The sequence below is a fragment of the Lotus japonicus genome, chromosome 5 (assembly GCF_012489685.1).
Source record: "Lotus japonicus ecotype B-129 chromosome 5, LjGifu_v1.2".
Classification (NCBI taxonomy): Eukaryota; Viridiplantae; Streptophyta; class Magnoliopsida; order Fabales; family Fabaceae; genus Lotus; species Lotus japonicus.
Genome location: NC_080045.1, coordinates 29,901,997 through 29,915,308, shown reverse-complemented (window position 1 = coordinate 29,915,308; position 13,312 = coordinate 29,901,997). Strand labels below are relative to the sequence as shown.

General features: G+C 39.9%; 1 protein-coding gene across 1 annotated transcript; it reads left to right on the top strand.

Annotated features, from left to right (window-relative positions):
* The first annotated feature begins 528 nt into the window (after positions 1 to 528).
* On the top strand, positions 529 to 11,042 carry LOC130719417 (uncharacterized). Its single transcript, XM_057570044.1, has 2 exons — positions 529 to 1,527; positions 10,323 to 11,042. Exons 1-2 carry the CDS (start codon positions 529 to 531, stop codon positions 11,040 to 11,042), a joined length of 1,719 nt encoding a protein of 572 aa, XP_057426027.1.
* The last annotated feature ends 2,270 nt before the right edge of the window (positions 11,043 to 13,312 follow it).

Here is a 13,312-nt window from a genome sequence, read left to right as displayed (position 1 = left end):
GGGAATATATGTTTACAAAGCCCTTAGCAGAGTATAGATTTAATTTTATACTGAAAAATCTGAATATGGACTTTTGTCCAGTATGAAGATGGATCAGAACCGCTGACTATGATGCTTCCTTATCAGAAGATGTCTAGTTCAGAAGGTAACTTTGTCAGATGTTGAGTACCCATTGGTGCTTACTCTGAAACAAGACAGCAAACGTGTGTCAGTTTATTCTGATGCCTCGTTCCTTGTGCTCATCCGGGCAATCTGTTGTAATGAGTGTAGTTGTGCTTATTCTCCACCGTGTGTTTTGTGTATTAACTGTTCATAATCATGTCTTTAATTTCTAGCCGTTGATTTTACTTTTGCTTTACAACCAACAACGGTTGCTTTCTAAACCACTACGCACACACGTTCTCCACCACTCTCTACTTTTGCTTCTCTCTCCTAATTGCAAAACCCTTATCTTCTTCGGTAAACTCTCTCTCTCTCTCTCCTGTTCATCCCTCTTCTACCCAAACCAAACCTTCAACCTTCTTCACAATGGTTAGATCTAAAAGGGCTGATTCCGCTGTAAGGGCTGATTCCGCTAATGGAAGAGTGTTCCCCAATTTGGTAGTGGGTCTCGCAACGGGTCAAGTCGGTCCAGTTCTTCGTCCCAGATCCACAGAGGCTACTCAAACGGAAAATCAAGAAACTAGGGATGTTATTCCAATAGCTCAACGAGGTTGTGCAGTTACTTGTGTTTTTCCTCCAGAAGAACTTCAAGTTCTTGTTGAATGGCGTTTTGATCTCAACAACATTGCTGCAAATGGGATTGATCTTCGTCCTGAAGTGCAGGCTCAAGACTGGGAAGGGTGCTTCCATAGGCTACCTGGTCCAGTCTATGACAAGCTGGTGAAGGAATTCTTGAAGCATGTTGATTGTGATGAGTATCAAGTGATTTCCTATGTTCTGGGCAAGAGGATCATCATCACTGAGAGATCTTTTGCCAAGCTTCTGGGTGCAGAAACCAGTAATGGTTACCTTTTTCAGTTACAGGAATCAAAGGTCAAGACGAAAACCAAAGAAAAGGTCAACAAGGCGCTATACTATACCTGGAAACCAGGTAAAAATGATTGTAAGACAAAGGAACTTCACCCTGATCTGAGGATTTGGCACAAGTTCTTACTGAACTGCATCAATCAAAGGCTAAAGGGAAGTTCTCCAGACTATATCAACTTCACTCAGAAGGTGTTGCTTTACTTCATCAAGGAACACACCAAAGTCTGTCTTCCTTACTTTCTGTTCTCCTATCTCAAGGACTGCATCAGAAAGTCAAGAACTACTGCTCCACCTAAGTCTGCAATCAAATACATTCCATTTGGCAAATTGCTATCTAATTTCTTCATTGAGAGCAAGTTGATAAAGGCTCTGACCAAGGCTGGATGCACTGAAGTTCTAACAACTATTGTTGGAGATGTCTTCACTCCTACAACAATGAAGAGGATGGGCCTGATAGATACAAAAGTTGAAGCTGACTCTACTACCAAAAAGTCTGATGTAAGGAAAAGAAGAGTCCCTCTGAAGGACTACCCTCTCTGGTCAAAGGCTGATGATCCAGAGGCCATCAGGTATTATCTTGATGATCTGAAGAGGCAAGGTTTTGAAATTGATGTGGATGAGTTCTTCAGAACTCTACCAGAACCTCCGGACTTTGAGTCTCCTAAAAAGAAGAAGACCAAGAGGAAGCAAGAGGACACCTCTGAGACAAAGGATCCCTCTGATGGTCACTCATCTGAAACCAACTCTGGAGCCTACTACTGCTGCAATTTCTACCAGAGTCACCAGATCTGCAGCCAGAGCTTCAAGTAAGTTTGTTGTTCTTTCAGATGAAGATGACTTAAATTTGGTTGATGCAATTCTTGTTGAATCCAACCCTGATGCTACCATAACCTTACCTTCTCCTCTTCCTGAACCCACACCAGTTGATCAATCAACTTCTCACATCTCACCACCTAGGTGTTCATTCTTTCAACCTTCCATTGAGGAAGAACCCCTCTGGAAAATGCTCCAAACTCCCAAGTTCTCTGAACCAACCTCACCCATTATACTTCCGTACAATCCACAAGCTTCTGAAACACAAGGTCTTGAGACACCAACCACTGAAAAGTATGACACTGAGCCAAAACTCTCTGATCATTCTTGTAAGACCCTAACCTTAACTATGTATTACTTAAGTGATTTATTGAATAAAAATGAAGGTTTTGACAAGGTTTGAGTTTTGACCGATTCTGGTTGTCACTTTGTGCGAATTTTTAGAGGGTCCTAACGACCTCATTTAGGAAAACTTTCTTCATGATAGCTGTAGCCCTTTAAGTTAAGAAAATTCTCCAAGTGGTTTCAGGTCATTCCGATATCGGTAACCCGAGCTATTGAAGTTTTAGTGACGATGGTTTTGGCTGTACAGTGCCAGCGGATTAATTGGTTAATTTTCCTTTTAATTCCGTTTTTTATCTGGTTTTTAATAAAAAGTGATTGGGTTTTCTTTTGATTCAGACCTGTTTAAGTGGGTAATCAGTTGGGTTCAGGGTTTGCTTGTTTTGGGCTTGAAAAGAAGAAAAATCAAAACCCTAGCCCATCTAGAGTGTAGCCGCAAGTGATAAGGGGTGGGGGGGCGGGAGAAACCCTTATTCTTCCTCCTCATGCAGAATTAGAAGTGCTGCACTCACCTAAGAAAAACAGAAGAGAAGAAAAGAAAAGAAAGAAGAGAGAAAGAAGGGAGAGGCCGAGAGAGAGAATCGAGTAAGAGAGGGAGAAGAAGAGAGAGAGCAGCCGAGAGAGAGAGGGAAAGGAAAGGATAGGAGACTTGAAGAGAAGGCAGCAGCAGCCCTAGTTATTAACCTAGAGCCGCCGCTACCTCCTTGCACCCTAGCATCGCCGGCCACCGCACGCACGAAGAAGGGAAGCCGCGCGAGAGAGAGAGAGAGATCGAGGGAACGAGAGGGAGAGATCGAGCGGAGAAGAAAGAAAGGGATTGGACAGCAGCTGTTGGGTTTTTTTTACAGCAAATAATTCTTCTTTCATCATGATTTTAGCAAGGTAAGGGCTTGTTCTTAGGAAAAGGGTAGAGTTAGGGCTTTATCATGAGTGTTTGTGATGTTGTGATTCTTGACATACTTTTATGAAATCTTCTTGAGTGTTGTTGGTTCTGGAAACTAAAGCATGTTATGAGACACATGTTAACTGGATTTTTGTTGTTGGAATATAGCCTTAAACCTTGTGCTTAATTGGTTTATAAATCAATTTAGAGGCAGAAGTTTCTCTGCCAGTTTTCTGTACTGGTCAGCGGACTTCAGGGCCTATTATCACCCGTTTCTGGATCTCGGATAAAAATGTGTTTAACTAGAGAGTTGTAGATCTTTAAAATAGCTTTCCAGAAATGTATCATACGTGATTTTTTGGTTGGAAGATGCGTTCTGTAGACCAATTTCAATGCATGTTGTCCCTGCTGTCAAAAGCTAAGTAGCGAAAATGTTTGAAGTTTTTGTTTAGGAATATGTGATTAGGAGATGCTATGAATTTCTATGAGGAAAAGTGATGATCTTGAAGGTTTTCTCTTGATGTTTTGTGAATATAATTGTTGCTGGAAATTTGTGCAATGGATGCATGCTTATTATTAATACACATTTGATATACTTGCCATGGATCTATGATTTTATGTGAAATTCATATGACTACTTGCTAGATTGGCTTACTTTTCGATTGTTTCCGACATGATGTTTGATGGTTGATCAAATCTGGAAAATTTGAGGAATTAGTTTGATGTTTGAGGGCTGATCTAAGGCTAGTGCACTGTGAAAGGAAGAAGGAAAAGTTTCTGAAAACCCCTAGGGCCATGTAAATGGTTTGGCCGAACCTAGTTTTAAGGTTCGAGCCATTCCTTTTCTTCGTTTTCTTGCACCGGTTGTTAGACATCTCGTTTTGGTTATCTTGCCATGTTTATGTGTTTGAGAAGCATGCGAATGTGGTTAGGGATATTTCATGTGTTATGAATATCGTCTGACTAAGGAACCATGGGTCGCTCACCTAGCTGTAATTCCCATTGGTGTTGTGAATATTTATTGTCGTTATGTTTATTATTTGTCGTTAAAGTTGATAAGACTCTAGGACTGACTTTAGAGCCTTAAATACAAAGAGAATGAGATATAACTTGCTTGCAAGTAAATGTGATAAATCGGACATAGGTCTAGTGAAGACTATGGCCATGAGAACGATGGTACCGTTAGAGACAAACGGTAGCTTGCACGCGAGGGAGATTTTGTGGATTTGTGGATCCTCGTGATTTGGTTGACTGCGGTCACCGTGAGAATTGTGAATTGTGGATCATTGCGTATCCATGTGATTGTACATCTGCGGATGTATGGGATTGGCCAAGGAGTTTTGGTGGGTTGTGTGATGTGAGGAAACGTTAGTCTAACTGAGAAGTAGGTTACTAACTCAATTAGTGCTATTATAACAAGAGAAGTTATGACAGGTGGTTATGTTCATATGATGAAAGTTTATATGAGATGTGATTATGTTTATGCATGATTTGTTGTGGAACCTGACCCTTGCACTACTTGTTTATGTGTTTATTTGGGGGGGGGGGGGGTAGATGGTCGTGAAGATAACGGCGACGACTCATTATTGGGAGCTAATACTACGTGACGAGCCACTACCGGATGACGACTATACTCCTGATGAAGAGGAAGAAGATAAAGAGGAAGGGGCCAAGGATATGGTTGGGTTGAGAGACATCCATTTTTCCTTTTGGGTTGAGAGTACCGAGTTTTTGAAGCATTGAACCATTACTTTATTTTAGTTGGGATATTTTAACTTGATGTAGTTTACTTTGAAGTTTTCTTTCGGATATTTATTTCATACTCTTTTCAATGATTAATAAAGTTTGAGGTTTACGTTGATGATTATTTCCGCAAGTTCGAAATGGTTAAGTTTCAAGAATTTTGTAAAATTGAACTTTTGTCACTAATTGAAGATTAATTTATTAAACGACGAAAATTCACGACGTTTTGGTTACTGTGTGACACTCGAGAAATCGGGGCGTTACATTGTGGTATCAGAGCTCCGGTTGAGAAACCAGAGCACTAAGGGTTTTGGGCTTACGAGTTTTCAAACTCGTTGTGTTTTGTTTTTTGATAAAGTTGTTTTCAAAGTTTCCGCGGTGAGATTGGGTAGACTTGTTTGCTAAGATGTTTGCTTGGCTGTGAGAATGTCTGTGATTAGTATCATTGTCGTGATACTTGAGATTAAGTGTTTGACTCTATGTCAAGATATTTTGAGGAAGTTGATCTTGGATGAGGGTCATAAGAGTAGATTGGGTATTCATCCGGGAATGACGAAGATGTATCAAGACTTAAAACTTCATTTCTGGTGGCCTGGGATGAAGAAACGAGTAGCCGAGTATGTATTCACGTGTTTGACGTGTCAAAAGGCGAACGTAGCAGCTAAGGATTAATCTTAGTGGAATGACATATGAATTCCAGAGATGAGATGTCATGGTTACATAAATTTTGAGGTTGAAGTATTAAAAATTGAATCTTTTGGATAGGACCTCAATTTATGAGGCTACTGGATGATAGGGACTCATTGACCTTTCCAGTGGTTTTTTTCTAAATTTCCATCTTCGACATATTAAGCCTAATCGACTTAATATTGAAGGGGGGTGATATTCAGAATTATAGCTTGTGATGGGCCATGATAGAAAGGTTGATAGGAGTTGATAGATGTTGGTCAAATCTGAGAGATGCCTTTTGTTAGGTATTTGATCCCTTTGTGAAGAAGTCGTAGTGCTAAGAAATGAATATTCATCTAAAAAGTGTTGAAGAGTTAGAGGACATTATTGGTGCGAACTCAGTGAAGGTTTAGATTTTAAGTCCATAAATTCTTGTCCTAATTGTGTAGGACTTAAAGTTTGTTAGAATTTGATTGAGAGATTAAGAAGTTGATTGGTGTGGTAGTGATCAAGTTAGAGAGAGAAAGTTTTAGCATAAGTTGAATACATGAGAGTGTTGATATGGATTTCAGAGAAATGTGCTAGGATTACAAAGTGAGATTTACTAAGCATGATTAAAACCTTTGGGGTTAAGATTGTCCTTGAGAGTTGAGAGACAGGTATGAATAAGAGATTTAATGGTTTTAGTTGTGACGATAGTAATTGAACCTTTGAAGATTAAAATCTAGGGAGCAAAGTTGGGCTAAGTCCCTTGAGGCACAGTATATGGTTAGATCTTGAAGGGAATGAATTCTGAGTTATGAAGAGATTTCAGACTTAAAAATAAGCTATAATTTGACTTGTGGATAAGTGAAAGATTCATTTAAGGTCTGAATGAGGATAGTTCCGAAACAAGAGATGATGTATGGATTGTTAGGTATTAAGATGATGATTAGCTTATAAACGGTTGATCAATTGGATTGGGTTTTGGCGCCTAGTGCCCTAGTACGAGCGTGATATCTAGGTCTATCTGAAGATGATTGCTAGATATCTAAGGGTTGTCGCTTACCAAAGGTTGAGGTTGGAGTGGACGCTCCAAGTGGGACACGCCTGACCACATCGAGACTGTGTCAGACTTGGTAAAACAAAGAATATTTGGTATTATTTCATTTTGTGAATGGTTCTACGACGAATGTCTAGGTTATAGACAGAGACATGAGAGTGACTCGAACATCCTTACCAGTTATTTTTCTAGTTGCCATCTTTTAGATATTAAGCCTGATCAACTTGATATTGGAAAATGGTGATCGGAATGATAGTTGGTGTTGGACTATGACGGGAACGTTAAGGAGAGACAGTTTCCCTTTGTGAAAATGATGTGGAACCAAACCACTAGAGATGTCACGTGAAGACCAGAAAGATGAGACTAAGGACAATAACCTATGTGTCGAGACGACTGAGAAATTTGTGGAGAGTATCAGAGTGCGCAATGGAAGCGTGGTGTGTCTTCCTATACTAGTTTCGAGGACAAAACTATTTTTAAGGAGGGTGGTATTGTAAGACCCTAACCTTAACTATGTATTACTTAAGTGATTTATTGAATAAAAATGAAGGTTTTGACAAGGTTTGAGTTTTGACAGATTCTGGCTGTAACTTTGTGCGAATTTTTAGAGGGTCTTAAAGACCTCATTTTGGAAAACTTTCTTCATGAGCGTTGTAGCCCTTTAAGTTACGAAAATTATCCAAGTGGTTTCAGGCCATTCCGATATCGGTCGCTCGAGATATCGAAGTTTTAGTGACGATGGTTTTGGCTGTACAGTGCCAACGGATTAATTGGTTAATTTTCCTTTTGATTCCGGTTTTAATCTGGTTTTTAATAAAAAGTGATTGGGTTTTCTTTTGATTCAGACCTGTTTAAGTGGGTAATCAGTTGGGTTCAGGGTTTGCTTGTTTTGGGCTTGAAAAGAAGAAAAATCAAAACCCAAGCCCATCTAGAGTGTAGCCGCAAGTGATAAGGGGTGAGGGGGGGAAAGAAACCCTTATTCTTCCTCCTCATGCAGAATTAGTAGTGCTGCACTCACGTAAGAAAAACAGAGGAGAAGAAAAGAAAAGAAAGAAGAGAGAAAGAAGGGAGAGGCCGAGAGAGAGAATCGAGTAAGAGAGGGAGAAGAAGAGATGGAGCAGCCGAGAGAGAGGGAAAGGAAAGGAGAGGAGACTTGAAGAGAAGGCAGCAACAGCCCTAGTGATTAACCTAGAGCCCCCGCCACCTCCTTGCACCCTGGCATCGCCGGCCGCCGCACGCACGAAGAAGGGAAGTCGCGCGAGAGAGAGAGATCGAGGGAACGAGAGGGAGAGATCGAGCGGAGAAGAAAGAAAGGGATTGGACAGCAACTGTTGGGTTCTTTTTACAGCAAAGAATTCTTCTTTCATCAAGGTTTTAGCAAGGTAAGGGCTTATTCTTAGGAAAAGGGTAGAGTTAGGGCTTTATCATGAGTGTTTGTGATGTTGTGATTCTTGGCATACTTTTATGAAATCTTCTTGAGTGTTGTTGGTTCTGGAAACTAAAGCATGTTATGAGACACATGTTAACTGGATTTTTGTTGTTGGAATATAGCCTTAAACCTTGTGCTTAATTGGTTTATAAATCAATCTAGAGTCGGAAGTTTCTCTGCTAGTTTTCTGTACTGGTCAGTGGACTTCAGAACCGATTATCACCCGTTTTTGGATCTCGGATGAAACAGTGTTTCACTAGAGAGTTGTAGATCTTTAAAATAGCTTTCCAGAAAGGTATCATACGTGATTTTTGGTTGGAAGATGCGTTCTGTAGACCAGTTTCAATGCATGTTATCCCTGCTGTCAAAAGCTAAGTTGCGAAAATGTTTGAAGGTTTTGTTTAGGAATATGTGATTAGGAGATGCTATGAATTTCTATGAGGAAAAGTGAAAATCTTGAAGGTTTTCTCTTGATGTTTTGTGAATATAATTGTTGCTGGAAATTTGTGCAGTGGATGCATGCTTATTAATACACATTTGATATACTTGCCATGGATCTATGATTTTATGTGAAATTCATATGACTACTTGCTAGATTGGCTTACTTTTCGATTGTTTCCGACATGATGTTTGATGGTTGATCAAATCTGGAAAATTTGAGGAATTAGTTTGATGTTTGAGGGCTGATCTAAGGCTAGTGCACTGTGAAAGGAAGAAGGAAAAGTTTTTGAAAAACCCTAGGGCCATGTAAATGGTTCGGCCGAACCTAGTTTTAGGGTTCGAGCATTCCTTTTCTTCGTTTTCTTGCACCGGTTGTTAGACATCTCGTTTTGGTTATCTTGCCATGTTTATGTGTTTGAGAAGCATGCGAATGTGGTTAGGGATATTTTATGTGTTATGAATATCGCCTGACTGAGGAACCATGGGTCGCTCACCTAGCTGTAATTTCCATTGATGTTGTGAATATTTATTGTCATTATGTTTATTATTTGTCGTTAAAGTTGATAAGACTCTAGGACTGACTTTAGAGCCTTAAATATAAAGAGAACGAGATATAACTCGCTTGCAAGTAAATGTGATAAATCGGACAAAGGTCTAGTGAAGACTATAGGCCATGAGAACGATGGTACCGTTAGAGACAAATGGTAGCTTGCACGCGAGGGAGATTTTGTGGATCGGTGGATCCTCGTGATTTGGTTGACTGCGGTCACCGTGAGAATTGTGAATTGTGGATCATTGCGTATCCATGTGATTGTACATCTGCGGATGTATGGGATTGGCCAATGAGTTTTGGTGGGTTGTGTGATGTGAGGAAACGTTAGTCTAACTGAGAAGTAGGTTACTAACTCAATTAGTGCTATTAATACAAGAGAAGTTATGACAGGTGGTTATGTTCATATGATGAAAGTTTATATGAGATGTGATTATGTTTATGCATAATTTGTTGTGGATCCTGACCCTTGCACCACTTGTTTATGTGTTTATTTGGGGGGGGGGGAGGGTAGATGGTCGTGAAGATAACGGCGACGACTCATTCTTGGGAGCTGATACTACGTGACGAGCCACTACCGGATGACGACTATACTTCTAATGAAGAGGAAAAAGATAAAGAGGAAGGGGCCAAGGATATGGTTGGGTTGAGAGACATCCATTTTTCCTTTTGAGTTGAGAGTACCGAGTTTTGGAAGCATTGAACCATTACTTTATTTTTGTTGGGATATTTTAACTTGATGTAGTTTGCTTTGAAGTTTTCTTTCGGATATTTATTTCATACTCTTTTCAATGATTAATAAAGTTTGAGGTTTACGTTGATGATTATTTCCGCAAGTTCGAAATGGTTAAGTTTCAAGAATTTTGTAAAATTGAACTTTTGTCACTAATTGAAGATTAATTAATTAAACGACAAAAATTCACGACGTTTTGGTTACTGTGTGACACTCGAGAAATCGGGGCGTTTCAATTCTAATCAAGAACCCTCTAGTAGAGAACTTCTCTCTCCTGTTCCTTCTGTATCCTTTGTTACCAATGTTGTCATTTCTTCTCCATCCAACAACTCTGAGTCTACTCGAAAATTCTTTCAAGTTGCAAGTGAAAGGCTATCAGAAATTCCTGAATATTACCTAAGAATTCCAAGCCCAAACCGCTGTCCTGGACCCAGACCAGAACCTCTGGTTGTTCCTGATTTTCCAATCAAAGCGGTCCCTTTGACTTTAGTACCACCACCTCCTCCTCTTTCTCCTCCTCCTCAGAATGCAAAGTCTGTCTCAAACCACTCTTCAGTCAAATTTCCAAATCCTGAGACTGAAACTTCTAATCCAAACCCTGAGACCAATACCTCTGCACCTCAGACTCTGCATATTGGTTCTCCTCAGGTTGTCTCTGAAGCTACTAGTAGCAATCATCCATACTCACCTGAAACCAAACTCTCAATCGTTCCCCATACCTATCTTGGACCAAACACCCTGCTTGATTGCATCAACTTATTTAATCATAAAGCATCTATAAGGGTTCGCAACGTGCATGGTCACACTGACCTCGGTGAGAAACCAGACATGGTTGCTGAAGACTGGGATCGTCTATGCACTTGGATGCTTGACCAAGTTGCAGTGATGATGGGTTTCCCTACTACTGAAAAGGATCAAAGAGTTGAAGCTGCTAGCCAGCGCTTCAGAAGAAGAGAAGCGCTGAATGAACAGAAGTTAAGAGACCAGCTCTATGCTGCAATTGAAGAAACAAGAAAGAAGAAAGAGCAAGAAGAAGCGGCAGCAAGGTTTGAAGCTGAACAACGCGAAGCTGCAAGGTTGGAAGCTCTGGAACAAGTTGCTAGACTACAAGCTGAAGCTGATGCTCTTAGGAATCAAGCACTTGTGATCATTCCATTTACTGATATAGCCTCCACCTCTGCTCAAGTTCCTCACTCTGAACAAGGCTCTGCAATTCCATCCTTTGATCAAGCCACTCCGTCTGCTTCAAATCAGCCAGGATCTTCCAGACTTGATAATGTTGAACGACGTCTTGAAACTCAAGAAGTTCTGGTAAAAAATATTGCAGATATGCTTGCTGAGCTTCTCCGCAGAACACCCAAGCCTTAGTTTAGGAACTCTCTCTGTTTTATTTATTTCCTTTTACTCTGTTTTTACTATCTTAGTAATTTATCTTTCTTTTAATTTGTGTTTATCTTATGACATTTTGCATTATGTGTTTCCTGACTTCATATGTTATTTGCTTACTTGTTTTATCTATGATTTTTCCATTCTTAACACAACATATAATTGAAAATGTTTTTTATTAATAATTCAAACCAGCATTACATCATTTAAAAAAGAGGATTTTCCCTCAATCTTTTACATTGCCTACGCATCTCTGTCCTATCTAGTTCCAGACGATGCTGCCTATATTCTAAGTGGACCAAGCTCTGGCGCAGCTCCTGCCTCTCAGGACCCTCCGCCATAGTCTCCAGAGCCGCCTCTACTGCGCTAATTTCTTCATAGAGGTCCAGCTCCTTCTAGAAGAGTTCTTGCATTCCCTCCACGAAACTGAGGAAACCTCTGAGGATGTTGTCCATCTCCGGACTCAGACCCATCCCCAGCAGCTGATTGGTCGGCTGATAGATGCTAGGATCCTCTGGATGCCTAACATTAATGAACAAGTCTTCATCAAATGCCTTCTTCCTGAGCTCTTCTAAGCAAGTTATGTATGATGTCATTGCTATTTGAATTTTGAAGCAGATGAGTTGTGAAGACCGTTATGGATTTACCTGTTTTTTATAAGCTGAGTTACGTCTCCAGATGTTAATGTTAAAGCAGTTTCTCGAGATATCTTCATTGGAAACTGATGCAAGCATTTAACCTTGTGGCCGGTGGTAAACGTTCTTTTCTTCTTTGGCCGGTGTTCTTCACTTCATTTAATTTTCTTCATCTGCATTAATTAATTGTTTTCTTAATTAATTATATTATTATCATTTTCTCCATTTTTTTTTAACTTAGACCTTCTCAAAGGGGGAGTACCTTGTACTTCAAGCTAAGTTTTTCACACCCCATGCTTTTTTCTTATGACAAAAAGGGGGAGTACAACCAGTTTTTGATGTGTAAGTTGTGTTAGTGTGATTTCTTTTTCTTTTGGAGAATTTAAGAGTTTCATTCTTGATGAACATAGATCCGTCGGTGGGCATTTGCAAGGATTATTTTCACTTCTTCTGAAGTGATCGTATGCTAAATCGGTTGACTCTGTTACTTTTACCTTGCCCTTGACTCTGAATATTTATGCGCTCTGATATTCACATATTATCTATGTCATAAATTCTCACTCTGAACTCTTTTATTATTTATCTCAGAATTTAGATATTACTAATGTTTTCATTAAGTCTTAGATTCAGGGGGAGCTAAGCTCATAATCAAGTTGTGACTTGGATTCAGAATGAGCAACATAAACCATTCACCTCAGGATAAGTTTATCTCTATTCTCTAAACTCTGAGTGAATTCAGTTTATTGTTTAAGAATTGTTCATCAAAATACTTGGTTTTGTCATCATCAAAATACCTCAGGACAAGTTTTGATCATGTAGTACAACTCTATGTTTTGATGATTACATGTTAACTATTATGTATGAACAATTATGGTACTCTAACGTTGTTTTCTGAGTGTTTTAATGACAGGCTCTAACTCTGGTCTAATTACACATAAATCAGAAGCACTATGCTCAAAGAGTAACCTACGCAACGCTTTCGCACTCACTATGTTCAACCTGAACAATAGAATAAGCTTCAGAAGATCTGAAGATAATTAAGCTCTGATATGGATTCAGATCACTTGAAGTTCTGAAGACCAGAAGCTGTGAAGGTCCAGAAGCTCTGAAGGTTCAGAGGCTCTGAAGGTCCAGAAGTTCTGAAGGTCCGGAAGCTGAGAAGTGAAGACTCTGAAGTCCAAGAGTAAGCTGGCTTTGAAGACCAAGTACTTCTCTTCTGGGTCCAGAAGCAGAAGTTACAAAGGTCAGAGGGTCCAAGCTTCCCTCTGACTCTGATCACCAAGCTTCACAGGTTCCAACATGAAGCGTCGCTCTGATCAGAAGTCATCTAGGTTAAAGGTCAAGTCGCTATTCAAGTACAAAAGCAATTGTACTATTCCTGACGACCTTACCTAACGTGTTCAGCCACAGCAGAACCTGGAAATCCCAGATCTACCCTCCAACGGTAGCATTCCATGCAACGTCTAAACCTTAATCCTTGGACTATACCAATTGAGTTGCAAATAAGTAACACAAGAAAGGGGTGAAGGTATGAAAAACGGTAGAAAGGGGGGGGGGTTTGAATAACGTTTTCAAAATAAAACTTCCACCTTAAGATTTTAACAAATCTTTTCGAGA

Excerpts from the sequence above, each read along its gene's own strand:
- LOC130719417 (XM_057570044.1), top strand. The coding sequence starts at position 529 with ATGGTTAGATCTAAAAGGGCTGATTCCGCTGTAAGGGCTGATTCCGCT. Across the intron at positions 1,528-10,322 it reads CTACTACCAAAAAGTCTGAT|GTTGTCTCTGAAGCTACTAG; the intron begins GTAAGGAAAAGA and ends GGTTCTCCTCAG.